Genomic DNA, 26187 nt, shown 5'->3' on the forward strand with positions numbered 1-26187 from the left:
CCCAGGGCTTGCGGGAGGCAGGCCCAGCCGCTCCCTGGGAGCGTGCACCGCGGGCGGCCCCGCCTCGCTTCCTCCGCAGCCGCCCCGGGCCCGTGCCCGCCCGCAGCTGCTGGGGCCTGGTCGGCTCCCCGGCCCCGGAGCCCGAGGGGCGGGGAGAGAAGCTCGGCGTTGCTGTGGTAACCACGCAGCCGTGCGTGGGGCGGGACGCGCTGCGGCGGCTCCCAGCGGCGCGGCTGAAGCATGAGCGGCCGCGGGAAGCAGGCAAGCGGCGGGGCTGGCTGCGGCCCTGGCTGGGGGGGCGGGGCGCGCGGCGCGGGGTCCCGACGTCCCGACACTGCGGGGGCCGCCCCGCCTTTAGGGGCGTCGCTTGAGGTAGGCCCTGTTGCCGCCGTGCTGATTGTCACACTTGCCCTCTGGGCACCCTGCCGGGGGGGTGAGAGCCGGAGGGGGGCTGTGAGAGGCGGGGGGCGACAGAGCCGGGGCCGCCCGAGCCGGGGCCGCCCGCGGGGTGAGCCGAGCCGAGCCGAGCCGGGGCCGCCGCGTGCGGGCCTAGCCCAGGGCCAGACGCTTGCCCGGGCTCAGCCCTGGTAACTGCCTCCCTCTTGTCCCGCCTCACCTTGCAGTGCCCGGGGGCAGACGGCGCACGGGCTCTGGGGAGGTGAGGGCGTCCGACGGGACGGGACGGGGCTGTGCCGTGCCTGCAGGGAGTACCGTGCAGGATGGGGAGCTGAGGGACTGGGCACCGGCCCTACACAAGGCGGGGCGTGAGAGCTAGAAGCTCTGGTTTGGGTGGGTGCCTCTGCGTGCTGGTATCTGTCTCCTGTTTCTGCCTAGGCTCCAGGGGGAGACAGAATAACTTCCACAGTACCTGGAGCAAGTTCCAGCTGCACTGACCCCTTTGTCCTCTCTCTTTAGGGCAGTGGATGGACCCCAGCCAGAGCCAGCTAGATTTAGGCTTCTCTCAGCAGGACACTCCCTGCTTGATAGTTGAGGACTCCCAGCCAGAGAGTGCAGTGATCGAGGAAGACGCTGCTCATGGCTGCATCAGCCTGCTAGCCCTACGTCTTCCCAACTGCAAGAGCCCAGTATTGGTGAGTGGAAGCTCCTTTGAGGGAGGTAGGAAGGAAGTGAAATACAAGCATCTATCCAGCAAGTATATATGTGTTTGCTTGGGCTGTGTGGGAGAAGTAAGCTCAGTTTAGGCTGAATTCTCTCCAGGTGCTTAATGAAGAACTGGAGATGTAGAAATCAGGTGCATGTGTTTTACAGGAGATGACCAGCCCTCAAGGTAGCAAACTGGCTGCTGGTGGTGGAGGAGGAGAAGACAGAGGCCTTGAGGAAAAACAGCTCACAGGTGAGGGAGCCATAAGTAACTTTACCTTTTATTTATCTCTGAGAAGTTAACATTCTCCGATTGCTCTAAAATTCATTCTCCTGCAATGCTTGTGTTGATGAGATATTTGGGGGTTGCTGGCTTTGGAGAGGATGGTACCAGGGCTTTGGAAATTATTGTGAAGAGTTGAGTATCAGGGCATGTGACCGTGAAAGGGGTGAGTGGGCTAAGCAGATATAACAGTGAGCTGTTCTTGTCAGAGCGCTGCTGACTTCCTCACTTCTCAGTGTCTGTCCCTATAGCCAGAAGTTTGCCTCTCTTCCATTCTAATGGCCTATTATGTTTTCAGAGCCCATGGACAGTTCTACCCATCAGGATGCGACAGGTTCGCTCAGCCAAGTTATTGATCGATTGCCTCAGCCTACCAGGAAGAACAGGTGGATAGAATATTCCTTGACTTTGTCCCTGCCCCCATCTCCAACTCCATTTCTGTTTGTCTTAGAGGGATTATCTTCGTGACGTTTCCCCCTTATGTGGTGGCATACCTGGAATGCCAGTGCTGCTGGGGTTAACTGATGTGTAACAGTACAATAGCAAATCAGTTCAGAATGCAGAAGAAAATCCTATTTGTGCAATTTAGCTCATTTCCTGGATATCTGTGTCATCCTCTGGGATGGTTCAGATGTACTGAGGAACAGCCCTGAATTCAAGGGACACTGATTTTTTTTTTTTTTTTTTAAGATGCTGAGGGTGTCTGAGGGACCCATGTGTGAACAAAAATAAAAATAAACTTAAGAAAACAGCCTGAAGAAAAAACCCAGTGTGCTATGTTTCTGACTGTCCAGATCATCTCTTCTCTCCACTGCAGGGTTCTTGAGATGGTAGCAGCTGCTGCTGAGGAGGCAGGTGAAGATGCTGCACACTGCACTACCCACTTGCTGGGTGCTGAAGGTAATTCTTCTGCTCTAGAGCCTTCCGTGACTTCCTCAGAGCATTAAAATCTGCTTGGAGCTCCACTAGCTTGTGTCTGCATTCATATAATTTTCCCCTTCAGCAGGCTCACTGTTTCCCATCAGATTAAGATAATATGAAGCAACTGTTAAGAAATCAACAATTTGCCTAGAGAGCTCATCCCCAAATACTTTAGGGCTTTAGAAATCAATACTGATTGTGTGCCGCGTGTTTGAAAACTACCAGTTTTCTACCCACCCATACACCCTCTCAGATGTCAGTGGAGTAATTCTTATCCTTGTGCTGGCTCAGGTCTTTAGGACAGGAAGGGGCTTAGGAGGGGCATGGAAGTAGCCAGATCATTAGAAAATAGTTGTTTTTTTTCCTAAAAGTTTGTTATGCTAGCAGTAAAGGAAACTTGATGTGATGGTTGTCATTAAATGTTAGCGTTTACCCACAAGTGCTACACTTGGAGGCTGAATTACCACAATTATTTCCTGGGATACTGTACACTACCTGATACCATTGTTTGGTAACGTGTTGGCAAATGATGGCTTTTTAATGTCAACCATTATACCGATTATGTTGTTGGGTTTTTTTTAATTATCAAAGAGGGGCTGTGCGGCTTTTGTAGAGTACTGAGAGCAGCTGAGTTTCTGTCTCCGTGGGTAGTTGCTCATAGTTATCGTAGGCACTTTAATGCGTCCTCTGTCTGGGAACATGTCTGTGAGCTAGCTATTTTGTTTGTGTGCAATGGGTGTTAATTCTAATGGCAATTTATACATAAATTATTTTTTTCTTCATGGATGTTTGGTGCTAGACTCTGGCACATCGCAGTTGGGTTTTGGAGCTCTGGAACTCTCACAAAGTCAGGACTTTGAGGGAGACTCAATATTGAGTGAAGAGGGTAGAGGTCACCAGCTTCAGCCATCAGGCACTGTCCCTACCTGTTCTAATCCCATGAGGAATGACCCTAATGAGGGTATGTAAATGGTCTTGTTCATAAAAACCTTTTCCTTAGATGGTAAATTTCTCTCTGTTTCCTTTTGAGTTGTAGATGGCATGTTTCCTCTGATACGAAGTGCAAGATCAGGAATGATATTAAAGCTGCCCAAAGCTTGAAAAGGAGAATTCTGACTTCCTTTTTTCCTTCGGGCTTGTTCCTTCACTGTTGTGGTGTTGCCCAAGTGTCAACATCTGTCTTTCTATGAGTGCCTCTTTTCTTAGCTAACTTCTAACAATCCAGAAAATCTGACACTGAATCTATTCTTTGCTACAGACCTCACAATCCCTTTCTAGTTTTCTCTATCAGTGGACCTTCTATATTGTAAATTCATGACAGGGTTGTGTTGATATCTGTGTTATGTGAAGTGCCAAACACTTGTTGATACTTGTCAGCACAGATTATTTAAACTGAGTAACAAATGTTTTCTGTGTCTCCTGCTAGAGCTGCACATAGTTAGGAGTGAAGCTCTGTCCGCTGGAGAAAGTTACACAGGTGCACAGTGCTGGCAAGAGAAGTCTGGAAGGTAAAACAACTGCCCTCTCTGTAGGTACCTTGGGTGGGGGCATGCAGAAGGAGGAAAGCTGAGAAAACAGCAAGGATTACTGGTTGTAACAATGTGCTGCAGGGCCCTCTTGGCTCCTGCCCCTTGGGTTGATTAAGACCAAGAGACCCTGGGTTCAGTAACCACTGGTGCAGTTTATTTACAGGCTGTGCTCCCACCACATTTTCACCATTTCAGTAACTCTTTATTCTCTGCAGGCGGAAGGAAGGAGAGAGCTACCTCCCTGCTTCCACTACCTGCCTTTTCCCTTTCTTCCTGCTGCCCCCTGGTTTTTATACAGCCGCAGCCTAATTAGGCAGCAGCTGTCTCTGTTTCCCAAATTACGGCCAGGTGGTCCAACCAGCTCCAATTCACCTCCCTTAATTGGAGCTGGAGTGACAGAGGGCTGGCTCAGCAGTTCTGGTTCAGTGACCTGTCACACTGCTTGAAAACTTCCTATAGTGGAAGTTGCTGAAAGGAATGTCTCAGTAATGGTGGCTGAGGAGAGCTCCCATCCTTTCCTGGCTGGGAAGGGGGGTGGGGTGGAAATGGTGTAGGAGCATTCAAGGAAACATGACCTTTTTTAATGTGGCAATGCAATAGGCTAGAAGAAAATGTTAGTGTTTCATTTTTAACTTTAGAAAGCAATATATTTATTAAAGGCCATTTTGAAACCCACGTCACTGTCTGTCCCTGTTTTTAGGGAATTGGCTGTGGTCTCTCAGGAGTCTAATGATACTCCCAGCAGGGACTTTGTTGGGTATTGGAGAATTTCACTGTTGTAAGTTTTATAATTATAAGTTGTTTAACCAAAAAAGTTAAGTTTTTATTAGGTTTCAGAGTAACAGCCGTGTTAGTCTGTATTCGCAAAAAGAAAAGGAGTACTTGTGGCACCTTAGAGACTAACCAATTTATTTGAGCATGAGCTTTCATGAGCTGAGCTGTAGCTCACGAAAGCTCATGCTCAAATAAATTGGTTAGTCTCTAAGGTGCCACAAGTACTCCTTTTCTTTTTGCGAAGTTTTTATTAGTAACTCTTAATTATAAATCTTACAGCGGTTAAACTCTCCAGTTTCACTGTTAACTGGCAAAGTGTATTCTTTAGGTTCCATTTGCATTGCCCTGTTTTCATTAGGACAGGAAGCCGTCATCTAAGTAATAGGGCTGTCAAGTTGATTAAAAAAACCAGAATACCATTTATATAAATATTTTTGTATGTTTTCCACTTTTTCAAATATATTGATTTCAATTACAACACAATACAAAACGTACAGTGCTCACTTTATATTTATTTTTTATTAATATTTGCATTGTAAAAATAAAAGAAATAGTATTTTTCAATTCACCTAATACAAATACCATAGTGCAATCTCTTTATTGTGAAAGTGCAACTTACAAATGTAGATTTTTGTTGTTGTTACATAACTGTTTTATTTTTGAGTGCAATGTAAAAGTTTAGAGCCTACAAATCCACTCAGTCCTCCTACTTGTTTGTCTGAGCAATTGGCTGAACAAGTTTGTTTACATTTGCAGGAGGTAATGCTGCCCGCTTCTTGTTTACAATGTCACCTGAAAGTGAGAACAGGCATTCACGTGGCACTGTTGTAGCCGACGTTGCAAGATATTTACGTGCCAGATGCGCTTAAGATTCATATGTCCCTTCAACAACCATTCCAGAGGACATGCATCCATGCTGATGAAGGGTTCTGCTCAATAAAGATCCAAAGCAGTGCAGACCGATGCATGTTCATTTTCATCATCTGAGTCAGATGTCACCAGCAGAAGGTTGATTTTCTTTTTTGGTGGTTCACGTTCTGTAGTTTCTGCACCGGAGTGTTGCTCTTTTAAGACTTTTGAAAGCTTGCTCCACACCCCGTCCCGCTCAGATTTTGGAAGGCACTTCAGATTCTTAAATCTTGGGTCAAGTGCTGTAGCTGTCTTTAGAAATCTCACATTGGTACCTTCTTTGCATTTTGTCAAATCTGCAGTGAAAGTGTTCTTAAAACGAACAACATGGTGAGTTATCATCCAAGATTTCTGCTATATATTTCATGTTATAGCATGCAGGTAAAACACAGAGCAGGAGACCTACAATTCTCCCCCAAGGAGTTCTGTCACAAATTTAATTGATGCATTATTTTTTTAACAAAAAGAAAAGGAGTACTTGTGGCACCTTAGAGACTAACCAATTTATTTGAGCATAAGCTTTTGTGAGCTACAGTTCACTTCATCAGATGCATATTGTGGAAAATACAGAAGATATTTTTATACGCACAAACCATGGAAAAAATGGGTGTTTATCACTACAAAAGGTTCCCCCCCCCCCCAAACTACTCTCCTGCTGGTAATAACTTATCTAAAGTGATCGCTCTCCTTACAATGTGTATGATAATCAAGGTGGGCCATTTCCAGCACAAATCCAGGGTTTAACAAGAACGTCTGAGGAACAGTGGGGGGTAGGGGGGGAGAGGGAGGAATAAAGAAGGGGAAATAGGTTACTTTTTATAATGACTCAACCATTCTCAGTCTCTATTCAAGCCTAAGTTAATTGTATCCAATTTGCAAATTAATTCCAATTCAGCAGTCTCTCGTTGGAGTCTGTTTTCGAAGTTTTTTTGTTGAAGGATAGTCACTTGAGATCAGAAATCGAGTGACCAGAGAGATTGAAGTGTTCTCCGACTGGTTTTTGAATGTTATAATTCTTGACATCTGATTTGTGTCCATTTTATTCTTTTACGTAGAGACTGTCCAGTTTGACCAATATACGTGGCAGAGGGGCATTGCTGGCACATGATGGCATATATCACATTGGTGGATGTGCAGGTGAACGAGCCTCTGATAGTGTGGCTGATGTTATTAGGCCCTGTGATGGTGTCCCCTGAATAGATATGTGGGCACAGTTGGCAACAGGCTTTGTTGCAAGGATAGGTTCCTGGGTATGTGGTTGCTGGTGAGTGGTATGTGGTTGCTGGTGAGTGGTATGTGGTTGCTGGTGAGTGGTATGTGGTTGCTGGTGAGTGGTATGTGGTTGCTGGTGAGTATTTGCTTCAGGTTGGGGGGCTGTCTGTAGGCAAGGACTGGCCTGTCTTCCAAGATTTGTGAGAGTGTTGGGTCATCCTTCAGGGTAGGTTGTAGATCCTTGAAAATGTATTGGAGGGGTTTTAGTTGGGGGCTGAAAGTGATGGCTAGTGGCGTTCTGTTATTTTCTTTGGCCTGTCCTGTAGTAAGTGACTTCTGGGAACTCTTCTGGCTCTATCAATCTGTTTCTTCACTCCCACAGGTGGGTATTGTAGTTGTAAGAATGCTTGATAGAGATCTTGTAGGCGTTTGTCTCTGTCTGAGGGGTTGGAGCAAATGTGGTTGTATCGCAGAGCTTGACTGTAGACGATGGATCGTGTGGTGTGGTCAGGGTGAAAGCTGGAGGCATGTAGGTAGGAATAGCGGTCAGTAGGTTTCCGGTATAGGGTGGTGGTTATGTGACCATCGTTTATTAGCACTGTAGTGTCCAGGAAGTGGATCTCTTGTGTGGACTGGACCAGGCTGAGGTTGATGGTGGGATGGAAATTGTTGAAATCATGGTGGAATTCCTCAAGGGCTTCTTTTCCATGGGTCCAGATGATGAAAATGTCATCAATATAGCGCAAGTAGAGTAGGGGCGTTAGGGGACGAGAGCTGAGGAAGCGTTGTTCTAAGTCAGCCATAAAAATGTTGGCATACTGTGGGGCCATGCGGGTACCCATAGCGGTGCCGCTGACTTGAAGGTATACATTGTCCCCAAATGTAAAATAGTTATGGGTAAGGACAAAGTCACAAAGTTCAGCCACCAGGTTATCCGTGACATTATCGGAGATAGTGTTCTTGACGGCTTGTAGTCCATCTTTGTGTGGAATGTTGGTGTAGAGGGCTTCTACATCCATAGTGGCCAGGATGGTGTCATCAGGAAGATCACCGATGGATTGTAGTTTCCTCAGGAAGTCAGTGGTGTCTCGAAGGTAGCTGGGAGTGCTGGTAGCGTAGGGCCTGAGGAGGGAGTCTACATAGCCAGACAATCCTGCTGTCAGGGTGCCAATGCCTGAGATGATGGGGCGCCCAGGATTTCCAGGTTTATGGATCTTGGGTAGCAGATAGAATATCCCAGGTCGGGGTTCCAGGGGTGTATCTGTGCAGATTTGATCTTCTGCTTTTTCAGGAAGCTTCTTGAGCAAATGCTGTAGTTTCTTTTGGTAACTCTCAGTGGAATCAGAGGGTAATGGCTTGTAGAAAGTGGTGTTGGAGAGCTGCCGAGAAGCCTCTTGTTCATATTCCGACCTATTCATAATGACAACAGCACCTCCTTTGTCAGCCTTTTTGATTATGATGTCAGAGTTGTTTCTGAGGCTGTGGATGGAATTGTGTTCTGTATGGCTGAGGTTGTGGGGCAAGTGATGCTGCTTTTCCATATTTTCAGCCCGTGCCCGTTGGCGGAAGCACTCTATGTAGAAGTCCAGTCTGCTGTCTCGACCTTCAGGAGGAGTCCACCTAGAATCCTTCTTTTTGTAATGTTGGTAGAGAGGTCTCTGTGGATTAGTACATTGTTCAGAGGTGTGTTGGAAATATTCCTTGAGTCGGAGATGTCGAAAATAGGATTCTCGGTCACCACAGAACTGTATCATGTTTGTGGGGGTGGAGGGGCAGAAGGAGAGGCCCCGAGATAGGACAGCTGCTTCTGCTGGGCTAAGTGTATAGTTGGATAGGTTAACAATATTGCTGGGTGGGTTGAGGGAACCATTGCTGTGGCCTCTTGTGGCATGTAGTAGTTCAGAAAGTTTAGTGTCCTTTTTCTTTTGTAGAGAAGCAAAGTGTGTGTTGTAAGTGGCTTGTCTAGTTTTAGTAAAGTCCAGCCATGAGGAAGTTTGTGTGGAAGGTTGTTTTTTATGAGAGTTTTTTATGATCACTTTAGATAAGCTATTACCAGCAGGAGAGTAGTGTGTGTGTGGGGGGGGGGGGAGGGGAAGAGAATCTTTTGTAGTGATAAACACCCATTTTTTCATGGTTTGTGTGTATAAAAACATCTTCTGTATTTTCCACAGTATGCATCCGATAAAGTGAGCTGTAGCTCATGAAAGCTTATGCTCAAATAAATTAGTTAGTCTCTAAGGTGCCACAAGTACTCCTTTTTGCGAATACAGACTAACACGGCTGTTACTCTGAAACCTATTTTTTTAACGAGTGTCATCAGCATGGAAGCATGTCTTCTGGAATGGTGGCCACTTTGTATTGGTGTGGTGTAATGGTGGTGTACACTTTGTATTCTGTGTGGTAGTTGATATCAATATTTTTGAAAATGTAGAAAAACATCCAAAATATTTTAATAAATTTCAATTGGTATTCTATTGTTTAACAGTGTGATTAAAACTGAGATTAATTGCATGAGTTAACTGCAATTAATCACAGCCCTAATAAGTAATGTTTTAAAATTCTATTTAAAACCTGTTTTTGCAACTTTGTAATGAGCGGAAATCAGAATCTTGAGTTTACTTTATAATAAAAAGTGTTTAACTCTGCTTTAAATTCTACTTACCCCCACCCCATATTCACCTTGGGCAGGTGTATTTTGACATGGGTAAAAATATTTTATTTGTCCCTGCTATTGTGGTGAGGACGAGTGAGAAGATTTTTGTACCTGGGCTGGTAAATATTCATGATAGTTCTGCAACACTACTATAAATTGAATTTCCTAGGTCAGAGGTTATGTCTAGCTCTCCCAGAATTCCACAGCAACACAAAGAGACCAGCAGGATACAAATGTCTGTCTGTGATGTGCTTGAAAGTGGGTTGCAGGCTGAGAAGACACCTGATCCTGGTCTGCAGGAGTCAGAGATTTTGTCAACTCAGGAAGATATGTTTTCCCAGAGCCACACAACAGGTAAAAACAGACCAACTAATGCCAAAGTATCCATCCTAAGGGACAGTCACTGTTCTATTTTTTAGCTGGGGGCTATGCATCTGTCACAGGGTGACTGGCCCCTTTAAGAGGAAATAAGGTCCAGTGTAACTGGACTGATTATCTGCTGCCCAACTGGACTTGAGGGAAGGCACCTGGGGCTTATAAGCGTGGTTGTCTGCAGCTGCCTGGAAACACTGTAGGAGCAAGAAAGCTCCTATGAGGCCCTGAATCAGCAGGGGGAAGTCATCAGAGGGGGGGAAGTCCAGTGGAGAAGGCCAAACTCTAGGCAAGAGGTGCTGGGAGATCAAGAAGACCGATCCTCAGCGGGAAGGGCTATGCCCAGCTTGGGTTTGGGGCAAAAATATTGAACTGTAATGAGACGACAGATGCTCAGCCTAGCTGAAATTGGGATGAAGACTTTGTAGGTTTAACTTCTGTTTTGAAAGACTTTATACAAGATTTAAACTGGATCCCAGATGGCGAAATGTTTGAATATCTCAACTGTGTGGACTTTTTAAGGGACATTACTGGGCAGATGTGCCCTTTGATGGCATCTTACAGGGAAGCAGGTTACAGTGGGCAGAATGCTTTGGGTGTGTTTTGATTAAACGAATGTTTCTGTTCATGTGAAAGTACTCTGGAAAGCAAAACACAGCCTTTGCCTATGTGGGGAGCGTTCAGATGTTCTCTTGTTGTTCTGAAGTGAATCATAATAATGCCATTAGAATGGGTTGTTTGAGTATTCCTCACTTTTTCCTGCATGCTCTCCCCCCCCGCCAAAAAAAAAAAAAAAAAAAAAAGCATGGCCGTAAAACTGCTAATTGTTTTTGTGACGCTAGAAAAAGCATGGGCATGTATTTTAAGCCTTGTCCATGTTGGGGAAACTTACCCCAAAAATTCCTGTTGGTTCAGCTGAACCGGCATTATAATTGGCACAAGTGCTAGTGTAAAGGCTTCAGCAGCCAGAATAATTTTTTACCATATTTCAGTTACACTTGCTTTTCAGTAAGTTTAGCAAAACTTGGCTGTATGAACAGGAATATACAGAGGAAGAATAGGGAGGTTGTGTATATGTAGCACTTATAAGACCACTACTGGAATATTGTGTCCCCTTCTTGTATCCATACTACAAAAGGATATTGAAAAACTGAAGAGGTTTCAGAAAAGAGTTACAAAAATGAATTGCGGTCTGTAAAACATGCCTTACCATGAGAGACTTAAGACATTCTACTTAGTTATTGAAAAGAAGTTTAAAAAGGTGACTTGATCGTGGTTTAAAGGCTGGGTCAAAACAAAATTGCACTGGTTTAACTAACAGGTGTGATTTTTAAACAGCTTTAGTTAAATTGATATAACTTTAAGTAGATTTTACATCCAGAAGGTTTATCTAACAAAAACGGTAAAAGCAGTGAGTTTTCTTCTTTGTTGTTGCCAGAGCCTTGTCTATACTTGTGCTCCCACCAATTCGAACCTTGATTTGGCTGAACTGGTATTGGAACCATTGAGAATTTTTTCCTACAATTCTTTAGTGTAAACACTTATAATCCAGTATGAGAGAGCAGGCCACTTTTGCCAGCCAGTAACAAGCCTTTTACCTTTTAGGGATATGACGCTTGCATTTCATGTGCCTTGGACCTGTGGTTCCAAAATCCATTTTTGTCTCACTGAGAATATTGGTCTTTGTCAAACTGGGAGGTAACTTTGCAGAAGTGAAAATCATCATCATGATTTTATCTGGATAACTTGCTTTATAATAATCCAGTCTGTTTCCTCTTGCTCCAAATAGCTTCAGAGAGTGACTGTACCATAACCAGGGTGGAAGTGGGAGGTTCCGTGGCATGCACCCCTGCTGGCACTCTGCAACTCCTGCATCTCTCTGTGCAGGGGTCCCTTGGTCAGGAGAGTCTTTCCACGTAAGCAAAAAAAACAAAACAACAACACAACCCCACAACACACAACCAACACCTCTAATATGCACTTGTCCTGCATGGGATGAAAGTCACTGAGATGAAACAGCCCAGCACAGCAGGTGGGGTTAAATCTTCCAACATGGATTACATTGTAATTGTGGTTTTCTGCAAACTGAAGTCTTTGAAGCTTAATAGCTAATAAGGTATAATTCTGGCTTTTCACATGGGTTTCCATGGGGGGGGGGAAGACACTGGGCTCATTGGTAACCTTTCAGCCTTCCTCAAGGAGAATAGGGGACCTTACAGGGTTTTCTGTTAGATGAGTGGGGACTTCATGCTGCTTGGGAGAGAATTACTCTTTTTTGCCTTTTGGTTCTATTCAGGTTATGCCAAGTTGCAGGATGTAGAGGAGTTGTAAAATCTGTTTGGTTTTAGCCTCCAAAGTGATAACTAAAAAATTAAGCTACATTATCTTCCATCAGTTTTCCTGAACTCCCAATAGCTTTCTTGGGGAAGGTGTCCCCAGCTCCATGCACACTTCAGGATCTCCTTGCTAGCTGTCTCTGAAATAAACGTCAGTGCAAAGCTGACTGAACGGGGATACTTCAGAGTGTCTACCTACAGCTGAGAAGAGGGTTTAAAACTTGTTAGGCATTGAGGAGCTATTTGGGGAAAGGGGTGCCTACACAAAAGGAAATGTCTCCATTTTATTCAGAGGAGCCATACTTTTGATGCAAAAACACCTTGTTAATTTTCTGTGGCTAGGGTGGAGGCGTATAGTTTAAATTAGGAGAAACTGGGGGGAAGTTGACTGGTACTAAAGATGACTGTGGTCAGACAAAGTTCTCTGCTGATGATACAAAGATAACTCTTCTGGTAAAGGATAGAACAGATTGCTTCTTTTGACCTGCAAACTGGATCAACTTTCCCATTCCCTAGGATAGCCATTCATATCTTCACCAAGCACTGATCTCCTCTTCATCACTGAGTCCCCCACTCTGCCAATCACCTGGTCTCTCTCAAAATAGGATATCTGCCTGCTGCCCACCATCTTATGCTTCTGAGACTTCCAGACCATCAGTGTTAGTGACTTCTCTTCCACTCTCAGCTTGCTCCTCCCTGTTGTCTCTTCCCATGACATGGTTGTCGATTCTCTGCATTCTACACTCCCCTCCACACTTCTTTGCCCCTCTCTCCCATCACAAGGCCCACCCTAACTCTTCCCCATCATCTGCATCCTCCACTGCCACATTCTCACAGCAGAACATCTGGCAGTAGTTCAGTGAGCATGGTTACTTTCTCCACTACTGTTCTCTCCTCCTTCAATTCTGCTAACATCCTAGCCAGGCCCTCTGCTTCTCCACTCAGATTCCCCGTGTGCGCAGTCCCACTCACCTGTTCATCACCTTTGACTCCTTTCTCAAACCTCTCCCCAGCCCCACTTCACTCTACACAGGATCTTTACTGATTCTCTCCCCCCCCCCCCGACAAAACTGCCAAATTTTGATGACTTCTAAGCCTTCCCTTCCTCCCCACCACTTTCCCCATTGCCCCTGTCACTCATGCAGGAGCTTTTCATCCTCTGGTGTTGTCCTCTAACCCTTCAGCCTACCCTCGTAACCCCACCCAGGCACTAATCTCCCTTTCACCCATTCTTCTCTTCACCCTTTGTCCTTATTATTCTGTCTCTCTTCTCCTTCTACTGTACAAGCTGCTTTAGTCTCTCCCACCTTTAGAACAAACAAACAAAAAAACCTCCACATGGTTGACCCCCATGTAGTCCTGCAGCGACCGCCCCATCTCTTCTCCCCTTCACTTCTAAATTCATTGAACAGAATGTTTACAGCTTCTGTCTGGAGTTCCTCTCTTCAAATTCCATCCTTGACTATCTCCAATATGGCTTTCTTCTTTCTCCTGCACACCTCTATCATGTTTTCCTGGGCTACAGTTCAGAACTGGTACTCCATCCTCGTGATAGAAGGATACAAAACAATGAATGGTATGAATGATTCCCATTTATCTCTTCTCATAATAGAAGAAACAAGGGGACATAGTTAAACTCAAAGACAGCAGTTTAAAGCTGTTGAGAGGAAATTTGTGTACAATGTATAACTAATCTGTAAAACTCATTGACTTCAGTGCTATCTTAAGGCAAGATCTTAGTAAAAATCAGACTACGCACTAACATGAGGAGTAATGCACAGCTTCATTAGGTAGAATAAAAATGGTACAATGGACTTGAGAGGCTTTGGTTCAAGTACATGCCCCACCACAGACTTCCTGTATGGCCTTGGGCAACTCATTTAGCCTGTCTGTGTCTGTTCCCCATCTGTACAATGGGATAACAGCATTTCCCTGTCACTGTGAGGTACTGTGAGGGTAAATTCATTAAACATTGTGAGGCATTCAGGTACTTTGATAATGGGGAGCAGATAAGTACCTGAGATGATAAATAAGGGAACATGCTTCAGAGCATTAGTCAACCACTAACTTCCTCTCCAGGCAGGTTTCTTCTTAACCAAAGGACGTTATTGCATAACTTTCTACCCCAGAGTTCCTTGCACTTTCCTCAGAAGTATTCAATATTGGCAATTATCTGAGACAAGATAGTGAATTAGAGGTCTCCTCCATTCTTGACAGTTTTTTTTCTGTATGTCAGTACAATGCTTGTTTTCACATCTGTCAAGTTATTTTAACTGCAGTCTGAATATGTAGGATTCTCCCTGCTTTTGGGCTGTGTTGTGATCTGTAGACTGTTGCTACATGGAAACTGAGCTGCGGGTCCCCTGCCTGTACTCCTCTGCAGTCGTTTGAGGGATTTAGGCTCTTTGGCTTGATTGTGTTAGCTGGTGAAGCAGGCTCCCGTTGTGAAAGGCTGGAGCTACTCTTGTGGAGTATGAGAAATAACTAAAGCATTAAGTGATCTGTGATTTTATTTTTATTTATTTATTCCTCTGCAGTTATTCTTCAGGCCTGATTACTCCTTCTCCTGATGCCTTTAGATCCCATCCTCTTATCTCCAGCAGTCCCTCAGAACAGGAAGAAACAAAAGGTAAAACTTCTGTGAATACTGATCTGGTTTTGGCTTTTCCCTATACCCACTCCTCCAGCCTGTGTGTCTAGCTTCCTCCAAACACTGCTTAGAATCATGTCATATGGTAATCTGCATAACAAGCGCCTCTCCTTCTCCCCCTATACAGCTCTTCCTCAAGAGTCTTCAAACTTGATTGATTCCTTAAGTGCACATGCAATGGGCCACTCCCGCATTGGCTTTCCCTGTACCTTTGGGAGAAGGTGATAGTACGTCAAGAGTAGGGCATCATCAGCTAGTTTCCCCTTCTCTCTTGGTAAGATGGGGATGCACTGAACACGGGATGCCGAGGGCCAGTTGCCATTGTGCTTCCTTGGAGGAAAGGCATTCATGCAACAGGATAGGTACTGCAGGGCAGCAGGAATCCCTCTTCTCTTTATGTATAAATATATTTGGAGGGGCGGGGAGCCGACAACTACATTAAAGAATCACTGTACCTTAATTCAGACCCTTGGTGCATTATAATACCATCTTTAATTTTATAATCACATACTACTGTTTCCACAGGACCCCTGCCTCATTCAGTGCACGGAAAGGACAGTGCTCAATGAATGGGTAGCTATTTGATATTTTTCTTCACACCCCCCCCCCCCCAAATACTTGATATTTTTCTTATCTTTCTCATTCAAAGTGTGACTCCAGGCCTTATTAAAACATACACTATCCAAACCCTGCACTGAATAGAAAATTATTAATTTCCTCATGAGTGTTGCTATGGTGTATTCATTGTAGCATCTGGGGGCTTCAGACATTATTTTCAGATGATTCTCTTACCGGTACCCATGCAAAGTCAGGTGGTATTATCCCTATTTTACAGATTAAGAACCAAGAAAGTGACGTTAAAGCCAAAGTTATCAAGTGTTCACTAATTCTGAGTGCCCAACTTGAGACGCTTAAAGCTTGATTTTTTTTTTTAATAGTACTTAGCATTTTTTAGCACCTTTCATATTCAAAGCACAGAACCCCTTGGACTTCACGTACAATTGAAAAGCTCAGCACTTTTGCAAATGTGGCCCCAGGTGTGTCAAGCTAGGCTCCCAGAAAATTAGGAACACACAATTAGTGACCACTGGTGGAAGGATTGATTTCAGTGATTTGCTCAGCATCTTGTAGGAGCTTTGTGGAAAAGGCAGAGGTAGAATCCAGTTCTCTAGGATGGCATTCTAATGCCTTAACCATTTGTGGTGGTCTTCACTCTGGAAGTGATGACTGGAAAAAGGCTAATGTAGTGCCCATCTTTAAAAAAGGGAAGAAGGAGGATCCTGGGAAATACAGGCCAGTCAGCCTCACCTCAGTCCCCAGAAAAATCATGGAGCAGGTCCTCAAGGAATCAATCCTGAAGCACTTACACGAGAGGAAAGTGATCAGGAACAGTCAGCATGGATTCACCAAGGGAAGGTCATGCCTGACTAATCTAATCGCCTTCTATGATGAGATTACTGGTTCTGTGGATGAAGGGAAAGCAGTGGATGTATTGTTTCTTGACTTTAGCAAAGCTTTTGACACGGTCTCCCACAGTATTCTTGTCAGCAAGTTAAAGAAGTATGGGCTGGATGAATGCACTATAAGGTGGGTAGAAAGTTGGCTAGATTGTTGGGCTCAACAGGTAGTGATCAATGGCTCCATGTCTAGATGGCAGCCGGTATCAAGTGGAGTGCCCCAAGGGTCGGTCCTGGGGCTGGTTTTGTTCAATATCTTCATAAATGATCTGGAGGATGGTGTGGATTGCACTCTCAGCAAATTTGCGGATGATACTAAATTAGGAGGAGTGGTAGATATGGTGGCAGGTAGGGATAGGATACAGAGGGACCTAGACAAATTGGAAGACTGGGCCAAAAGAAATCTGATGAGGTTCAACAAGGATAAGTGCAGGGTCCTGCACTTGGGACGGAAGAATCCAATGCACCGCTACAGACTAGGGACTGAATGGCTAGGCAGCAGTTCTGCAGAAAAGGACCTAGGGGTGACAGTGGACGAGAAGCTGGATATGAGTCAGCAGTGTGCCCTTGTTGCCAAGAAGGCCAATGGCATTTTGGGATGTATAAGTAGGGGCATAGCCAGCAGATCGGGGGACGTGATCGTTCCCCTCTATTTGACATTGGTGAGGCCTTATCTGGAGTACTGTGTCCTACAGTTTTGGGCCCCACACTACAAGAAGGATGTGGAAAAATTGGAGAGAGTCCAGCGAAGGGCAACAGAAATGATTAGGGGTCTGGAACACATGATTTATGAGGAGAGGCTGAGGGAACTGGGATTGTTTAGTCTGCAGAAGAGAAGAATGAGGGGGGATTTGATAGCTGCTTTCAGCTACCTGAGAGGTGGTTCCAAAGAGGATGGTTCTAGACTATTCTCAGTGGTAGAAGAGGACAGGACAAGAAGTAATGGTCTCAAGTTGCAGTGGGGGAGGTTTAGGTTGGATATTAGGAAAAACTTTTTCACTAGGAGGGTGGTGAAACACTGGAATGCGTTACCTAGGGAGGTGGTAGAATCTCCTTCCTTAGAAGTTTTTAAGGTCAGGCTTGAGAAAGCCCTGGCTGGGATGATTTAATTGGGGATTGGTCCTGCTTTGAGCAGGGGGTTGGACTAGATGACCTCTTGAGGTCCCTTCCAGCCCTGATATTCTATGATTCACTCGTGGGGAGTATTGCCTAGTAGTCAGGGGCTTAGGCCTTTGACTTGCAGAGGGGTTTTTAGGAGGGGAGCTAGGCCTTCGCACTCTAGCCCAGGGCTCTGTAAGGGTAACAAAAGCATCTAATGCCCAAGAATGCCTTAAGGCTGCCTTCCCTGGGCCACTTCGTATCATCCCTCTGTTGTTCACAGTCCATACAGGAAAACGTGAAGGGGGTCAGTTCACTGCATGGCACCTCCTTGTGTCTGGGCATGGCAGCTTTCTCCCTTTTGGGGCATCAGCTGATTCCTCTCATGCCTTGGCCCTCTGGTCAGTTCAATTCTAAGTCTCTTCCTTTCAGGGGCAGTCTATAAACAAAACACAGAATCAATATACATAAGCTGGGTTAGTATGTGAGAGAGGGAAATGCCTCCCTCTCAGAGTTGATAAAAAGTAGGTCCTCCCTTCCCTTGGGGGGGAACCTTCAAGCAGTTGTGGATGGGAGATATCCTGCTTTCCCTTAGGAGCTGCAAGGTGTAGGTCCTCTCTCTTCCCTGGCCTGCCCACAGGTGAGCTGTTCTGCTCCTTTTAACTTCTCCAGTCTGTGCTGAGCTCAGAGAAGCTCCTGAGCCCCTTGTTGCCTGGTATATGGTTTGTATATGCCATCATACCATGAGACAGTCTTCATTCTTCCCGCAATCCCCTCTTTGTTCACCATACACCTTCCAAAGAAGCAGGGAACCTATAGAAAACATCTTCATTTGTTACACAACCCTGTTTCATTCCTTAAGCACCATCCAGCTTGTGCACTGTAGGAGACAGGTTCTGTGGAAAAATAGTATGTGATTAAAGTCCGAATTATCATCATGGAGCCACAGAAGGGGCTGAATTATGTATGCAGAGGCAACCCTAATCTTACGCTTCCTAACTTCTGAGTACATGTCTTTGCTACCTTAGTGTTCTTTTAACATTTTTTTAGGGCCCTACCAAATTCACAGTCCATTTCGGTCAATTTCACGGTCATAGGATTTTAAAAATAATAAATTTTATGATTTCAGCTATTTAAACCTGAAATTTCACAGTGCTGTAATTGAAGGGGTCCTGACCCAAAAAGGAGTTGCGGGGGGTCACAAGGTTATTGTAGGGGAGGTTGCGGTACTGCTGCCCTTACTTCTGCGCTGCTGCTGATGGGGCGTTGCCTTCAGAACTGGGCGCCCGGCCAACAGCCGCCATGCTCTCTCTGGCAGCCCAGTTCTGAAGTCAGCGCAGAAGTAAGGGTGGCAATACCATGACCCACCTCTCCCTCAGATAATCTTGTGACTCTCCTCCTGCAACTACCTTTTGGATCCGGACCTCCAATTTGATACACTGATCTTCCCCAATGAAATCTCTATAGTATAGAGTAAAAGCCTACAAAAGACCAGTTTTCACAGGGAGAGACCAGATTTCGTGGTCCATGATGTGTTTTTCATTACCATGAATTTGGTAGGGCCCTAAACATTTTTAATGTAGTATCCCAAGGGGTGTGTGTGTATGTTTTGTTTTATTTCTTTTTTTCAAAGACAACTGAAAAAAGCACAGATTCAATCATACAGATCAATATTGATCCCCATATAGGTTGTTAGCAGGGTTGGGATCTTTAGCTCCACAACACAGACCTCTACAACTTGAGCTAACTGAATGAATAACTGGTAGCAGGAGTAGGCTGTTATCCTCCATGTAGACAATCCACTGGAAGGGGGAGAAGACGTGTTTTGCCGGTGAGTTCATGCCTATTTGCTTGACAGCAGAAGATTGTTTTGTCTCTGGAATCCTGGATTCATTTCCAGGCCCTGGAAGGAAATATTCTATAATGGTTGGATCCATCTATCCCTGTTTCTTTGCCCCCCTCTCCCTACTCCTTCACATTTTTTCATTGCTTCCTGCTTTGTCCTCAGTGCTGCCTGGGTGCTAATAGGAGACACTGAAAAGAAGGATGATCTAATGGTCATGGTGCTAGCCTAGGACTTGGGGGATCTGGGTTTATTCTCTGCTCTGAGCAAGTCATCTTGGGTAAAATTTTCAAAAAATGCCTAAGTCACTTTTGAAAATGGCATAGGTATGCGGGAGCCTAAATCCAGTTGACTCAGTAAGATTTAGACTTCAAGTCCTTTTGAAAATGGCACTTAAAGATTTTTGAAAATTTTACGCTTAGTCTCTCTCTCCCTCAGTTCCCCATATGTAAAATGGGGATAACACTTCCTTACTGCACAACAGCTGTGTGGGAGAATAATTACATTAAAATTTTTAGGTGCTTGGATATTAGGATAATGGGGACCGTAAAAGTGCCTACAATAGATTTTAAAAATCCTGTGGCTGGAAACTGAAGCTAGATAAATTCAGACTAGAAAAAAGGGACTCTTTTTTTTTTTTTTTTTGGGGTACTGTAATTAACCCTTGGAACAATTTCCCCAGGGCCGTGGTGGGTTCTCCTGCACTTGGAGTCTTTAGATCAAGATTGTATGTCTCTTTTCTAAAAGATCTGCTGCAGCCCAACCAGAAGTTATGGGCTGGATGCAAGAATCACCAAGTGCAATTCTCTGGCCTCTGTTATACCAGAGGTCAGAGTAGATGGTCATAATGGTGCCTTTTGGCTTGAAATCCGAGACAACACACAAGACACTTTCCCTGCTCCGTTTTGGTGCCCAGTGCCACAGCAGACCTCAGTTGCTGGGAGGAGCAATTGCAGGAAAAATTCTGCACAGCCCTGAAATAGCGTGCTCAGTTGCTCTGTGGTATGGTGCATGCATGGTTCAATTGACATTTAGGAGCTGGGTGGGGATGGAGCATGCTCAGTGTGGGAGAATAATGCTGCCAAACTCGGAACAACCTCTACTGAGCATGTGCAAAACAGATTTTATTTTATTTTCCACCAGGGGGTTATAACATGGGTACATTTAGGTTTATTTTCACAGAGATGGCAAAACGCACATCCCTGATACCAGGGCAAACCCTCTGGCAAATTTCAAGTCCCTTATTCAAAACAGAGATGTGGTAGAATTTCTCTAACAAAATGGTTGCATGAATTTTTTAACATGGGCAAAACATATTGTTTCCTAACCTGGTCCTAGGAAATGGCTGAACCACTTTTGCTGATTCTTCCCAAAAGAATTCAGCTTGAGACAGATGCCTCATATGAAAAATTTCAACACAAACCATTAGTTTGGCAAAGCTATCAGCAACTAAACAGGATCTTCTAATGGAATATATTAACCATTAATTTTAAGGTGTTGCTTGCAGCTATAATTAACTTTTTAATTTCCTTCTTTTAAATCAGATGAGCAGATGGATATATCTGCTCCAGCAGAAGGAGGAGACCTACAGGAGAAGCAGAAAGGAGATGAGCCAGTGGACACTGGCAGTCCACCTGTCCCACCAGAACCTCATGTACTACCACAGGTTTCAACTCCTGTATCCCAGAGTGCCCCAGCCTTTGTTCCTGGATCCTTCCCTATACCATCACAACCAGAGTTTTCCCATGTGGGTATTGAAGTGGAATTTCCCCGCTTAGTTTCTTCCTGTACCGTGGTCCCTTAAGTTTTGGTACATGGTTGATTGTAGGGGATTGGTTTTTGGCTCATTCTCTGTACCCTGATGTGTGGGGTTCTCCTGCTTAGTTGGCTATAGAGATCTTCCTCATCTCCACTAGTCATTCTATGGTATTCTATTACACCCACCATGTACCATTGTATTCTTGGAAGAAAACTGCAATGTGATTTAAGAGACTCTTATTTGATTTATTCTTGCTGCCTGTCTTTTAGTCTGTCCTAGGAAACACGTGAGATTCTCTTTACAATGGCTTTGGAAGTCTCTTTCTGATTCTGATTTGCATATCCTATGTCTCAAACTACATCCTCAGGCTAGTCTTCTGCTGGGATATGTCAGTAAAATGGGGGCTGTGTGAGACCCCAGCACCACTCTTGATTATGGAGAGAGTGAAGCACTGATATTTTGTAGCACTGCATTTAAAACGTAGTCTTTTAAGGCCTATAACTAATCATTGCAGTTTTCCTTTAAGAATTTCCTGTCTAATGTCATTTTGGTCTTTCCCTTGCACCTTTTGCTACAGGAAGTGAGGTATCCTTTTTGAATAGTGGACTCGTGTGGCTTTTTTATGACTTAAGAAGACTTCTTTTCATCCACCTAAGAGTGGGTGGGGTTTAAGGTTTTATTGGGAGAATTTAACCAAGACACACCAGTTAATAATGTCTCTTCCTGAGGAAAAGGTGACTTTGGTGCTCTGATATCGTGGCTGGTTGCTGCTGTAGAAAAACCTAATAGAGCACTTTGCATAGCTTCCTAGCACCCGGCTGACAACATAGCACCTTTCTTCCTTCCCTGTGTTTATACTGGGGGGTGTGTCATGTGAGATCAAAGAGGTATCCATCATCGTACCTCTGACCGCACAGTCATCTCTTTTGAGATGATGATGAATGATGGTCACTTCCCTTCACAGCAGAAGGGCAGTTATTGCTCAGATAAGTGGAAAATAGTCCCCTTAAAACTTGAACAGGAGTACTTGTGGTACCTTAGAGACTAACAAATTTATTAGAGCATAAGCTTTCATGGGCTACAGCCCACTTCGTCGGATGTTAGTCTCTAAGGTGCCACAAGTACTCCTGTTCTTCTTGCGGATACAGACTAACATGGCTGCTACTTTAAAACTTGAGTTTCTGGGTGAATTTTCTGTGTCCCTGAACCAAGGTCCCTTACTAGGAGATAGGACTGCTTGTGAGCTGTTTGGGTGCCTGATGGATGGATCAGATGCCAAGCCTGTAGGCTAGAAGAATGTAAACTGTAGAGTTCTTTATTTTTCTTCTATTTTTATCCTTTTTAGGATATTTTTATTTCAACTCCAAGTCTGGAGGAGAAGCCTAGTGGAGAAGAGAGGAGTGGAGTTTTACCTAGTTCATGCTTGCCAGCAGATGTCTCTGAAACCACAGAGGCTCCACCAAAGATCCCCACAGGAGATCCTGAATTTTCCTGTAAGCTAGTACTCTCTGCAAGTGAATGCAGCCAGCCCACAAAGACAGAAGGCAACACAAGCTCTCTGAAAACCAACCAAGACAGTGAAAACACACAGGTTGAGATGGATTCTACACTGCAAGCTTCAGAGCTGAAACCCTGTTCCACAGAAAGTTACAGTGTACAACTGAGGCTGAGTGAGGACAGCCAAGCCCTGCTCAGTGAAAACTGTGAAAAGCCAAAAAGGGAGGCTGAGCGAGCTACAGGAGAACCTACCATTTGTCCTGTTGCTGAAGGTGTAGCAGCAGAAGGGTCTGTAGCACAGCTGGCTTGCATTGATCTCACATGTGATTCTGGAAGTCAGACAGCTGCCACTCTGTCTGTTCAGTCTGAGACTTCAGCACACACTCTGGGTCAAGAAGCATTGACTGAGATCAAGGAAAAGTTATCAGGAGAGGCGTCTGAATTTGAAGCAGTCCCTGAGACTCTATGTGAGGAACAAGGAGGAGAAAGGCAGGCAGAAGAGAAGCAGCTAAATGAAGAGGGATCCTCTGACCCTCTAACTCTGTCTCGGGGGCTGATTCTTGTAAGGGAAACACAGGAACATGAAGGCAAGGAAGTGATGGAAGTGGAATCCAGTGAGGCTTTTGGCAAAAACTCAGAAAAACTATGTGACCTGAGCCATGGGTTGGTACAGATGGATCCAGAGATCAGGAAAAAAGAAACCTCTAAAGATTCTAATGTGGTCGCTGAAGTTAAAAGCATGAAGGATCTGTCCCTGAAGCCTGCTCCAGAAGATGTGCCAAAGCTCAGTGAAGTTCCCCCTCAGCCTTTTGTGGGAGAGTCGTTGCAACAGCAGGATGGCTCATTGCCCCAAGTAAAGGTGGATGTTGCCCCAGGATTAGCATCATGTACCAAAAAGTGTCCAGGCAGTCCAGGGAATAGGAGTCAAGCTGAAGGTGACCTGGAATTGAAACAAGTTCAGAAGGATCAGCAGCCACCTCCAGCTCCTTTAGAGAGAGGGGATGAAGTGCCAGCAACACCGCAAGAGAGCCAGCAGCCACTTCTGATGACGTTGGAGAAGGCAGCAGATATGCCTGAAAAACCATTTAAAACGAGTAATCTGGAGCAGGAAGAGGAGAGGGCAGCTGACCAGTCCCCCTGTCCATCCAGTGGTAAGTGTATTTAATGTAGTAGTTCATCTCTGTCTAATGTGTGTTTGTAATGCAGAGGAACAGTTTTGTGTAATTCTCAAAGCTTCCCCAGTAGGGCTGATCCCATGCTATCTAAGGGGCATATTGTCTTGCAGTGATATCTAAGTGCAGAGCGGCTCCAGGACTTGATACTACTTGCATAACATGCATTTTTTCTCTTTCCTCTTCTTGGTTGTGCTGATACCATCCTCAACACTGAGGTAACTTCTGCGGGTTCCCATTTCCTTCTTTCCTAACCACTCCCTCACTCCATTATTCTGGGATTCTGCTGCCACACAACCTTGAAAACTCAGAACACTCTCTCACTGGCAAATGCTCAAGGATTTTTAGGACTTAGTGCTTTTGTTCCTAGTGAAAAAATTAAGCATGGAAGGGAGGGGACTCCTGTGGGAGTCTCATAGACTTTAAGGTCAGAAGGGACCATCATGATCACCTAATCCGACCTGTGGCCTGCCCGCTCCTGAAATAGACCCCTAACCTCTGGCTGAGTTACTGAAGTCCTCAAATTATGATTTATAGACTTCAAGTTTCAGATAATTCACCATTTGCACTAGTTTAAACCTGAAAGTGACCCATGCCCCAGAGAATGCGAAAAACCCCAGGGACTCAGCCAATCTGACCTGAGGGAAAATTTCTTCCGGACCCCAAATATGGCAGTCAGTTAGACCTTGAGCTTGTGGGCAAGATCCACCAGGCAGATACTTGGGAAAGAATTCTCTGTAATAACTCAGAGCCCTCCCCATTCATTGTCCCACCTCCAGCCTTTAGGGATTTTTGCTACTGGCAGTTGCTGATGGACCACATGCCATCATAGGCAGTCCCATCATTCCATCCCCTTCATAAACTTATCAAGTTCAGTCTAAAAGCCAGTTAGTCCTTTTACCCTAACTACTACCTTTGGAAGGCTGTTCCAGAACTTCCCTCCTCTGATGGTTAGAAACCTTCATCTAATTTCGATCTTAAACTTGTTGATGGTCAGTTTATAGCCATTTGTTCTTGTGTCCACATTGGCGCTTAACTTAAATAACTCCCTTTTCCTCCCTGCTATTTATCCCCTCAGATGTATTTATAGAGAGCAATCATATCTCCAGGCCTCTTTTATTGTTTTCATAATCTTCTCTTTGCATTTTCATGTTGAGTTTCTTGTTGGGAAGAAAGGAGTAACTTTGAGGTAGATGAGGCTCCCACTAAGACTAGATAGTGCGGGGGCTTGTAGGAGAGAGAGAATGGAATCACTATGGTTTGGAAAGTCTGTATCGCCAATACCAGCGCTGCTCCTGGATCCTCCATCTGCACCTGTGTTCAGACAGAGAGCCTGAGCATGGATGCCTCTACCCAAGTCTTGATGTGGATTTGCAGAGGCTGTGGCCTTTATTTCCCCATCATAGAAAGCCAGGCTGGCGAGATCATGCAGTGTGGCAGGTGCCTAGTGGTAGGCTCTCTCACGCATCCGGTGGAAGAGCCACAGGAGGAGGTGGCCAAGCTGAAGAGCATCCAGGCACATCAGGAACTCCTTGAAAATATGCATATGGAGACCTACAAGGTTAAGGAAGCAATCCAACTGGAGAGGACTTCGGAGGATAAAGCTAAAATTCAGAGGGATCTTGATAAAATTGGCGAACTGGGCTACATATGAAAAAATGAAATTCAACACAGACAAATAAAAGGTGCTATACTTAGGGAGGAAAAACCAAATGCACAGATAGAGAATGGGGGACAACTGGTTTGGCAGCAGCACTGCTGAGAAGGATCTGGGAGTTGTGGTGGATCACAACCTTGACGTGAGTCAGCAATACAATGCTGTTGCAAAAAAAGCAAATACAGTTTTGGGTTGCATTAACAGGCGCATAGCATGCAAGTCATGGGAAATGATAATACCACTCTACTTGACGCTGGTTAGGCCTTAGCTGGAGTACTGTGTCCAGTTATGGTCACTGATGTATAGAAAGGATGTAGAGAAACTAGAAAAGATACAGAGGTGAGTGACAAAGATGGCCAAAGGGATGGAATGCAAGCCATATGAGCAAAGGCTGAAGGACCTGGGTATGTTTAATTTGGAAAAGAGGAGATTAAGGGGAGGACATGATAGCGGTCTTCAAATACTTGAAAGGCTGCCATAAACACAATGGAGAAAAACTGTTTTCTCTTTTCTCAGAAGGCGGGACAAAAGGCAATGGGTTCAAACGGTTGATAGCAGTTTTAGATTAAGTCTCAGGAAAAACTTCCTAACTGTAGGACCAGTAGGAGAATAGAACAAACTGCCTAGAGTAGTCATGGAAGCTTCTTTGTTGGAGGTTTTCAAAAAAATGCTGAATAGCCATCTGTCTTGGGTGGTTTAGACACAACAAATCCTGTATCTTGGCTGTGGGTTAGACTAGATGATACTTGTGGTCCCTTCTAGCCCTATGGTTCTAAGATTCATCCATGTGGGCACTTAGATGTCTGTGCATTGAATAAAGACTATAAATAATAAACAGGAAAAACTAGAAATACTAATTAATAATCATAATTATAACATAATTGGCATCAAAGAGACTTGATGGGATAATTCACATGACTGGAATATTGGTGTAGAAGGGTACAGCTTGTTCGAAACGGACAGG

At 44.8% G+C, this 26187-nt stretch overlaps 1 protein-coding gene across 13 annotated transcripts in view; it reads left to right on the forward strand.

Annotated features, from left to right (window-relative positions):
• TP53BP1 (tumor protein p53 binding protein 1) overlaps positions 1-26187 on the forward strand; it is an 84320-nt gene continuing 58133 nt past the window's right edge. For 8 of the 13 annotated variants that reach the window (XR_012154135.2, XR_012154134.2, XR_012154136.2 and 5 more), the window contains exons 1-12: positions 274-372; positions 916-1091; positions 1270-1354; positions 1683-1770; positions 2202-2284; positions 3105-3266; positions 3732-3813; positions 9552-9736; positions 11544-11670; positions 14628-14719; positions 20683-20885; positions 22243-23545. Coding sequence is in view for 9 of the 13 variants with exons in the window: in XM_073304641.1 (XP_073160742.1) it covers positions 924-1091; positions 1270-1354; positions 1683-1770; positions 2202-2284; positions 3105-3266; positions 3732-3813; positions 9552-9736; positions 11544-11670; positions 14628-14719; positions 20683-20885; positions 22243-23545 (2578 nt within the window). In the remaining 4 variants the exon portion in view is untranslated. The other 5 variants (XM_073304644.2, XM_078854703.1, XM_073304642.2 and 2 more) reach the window with 5 other exon arrangements.

Source organism: Lepidochelys kempii, chromosome 10, assembly GCF_965140285.1.
Source record: "Lepidochelys kempii isolate rLepKem1 chromosome 10, rLepKem1.hap1, whole genome shotgun sequence".
In the NCBI taxonomy this organism is placed as follows: Eukaryota; Metazoa; Chordata; order Testudines; family Cheloniidae; genus Lepidochelys; species Lepidochelys kempii.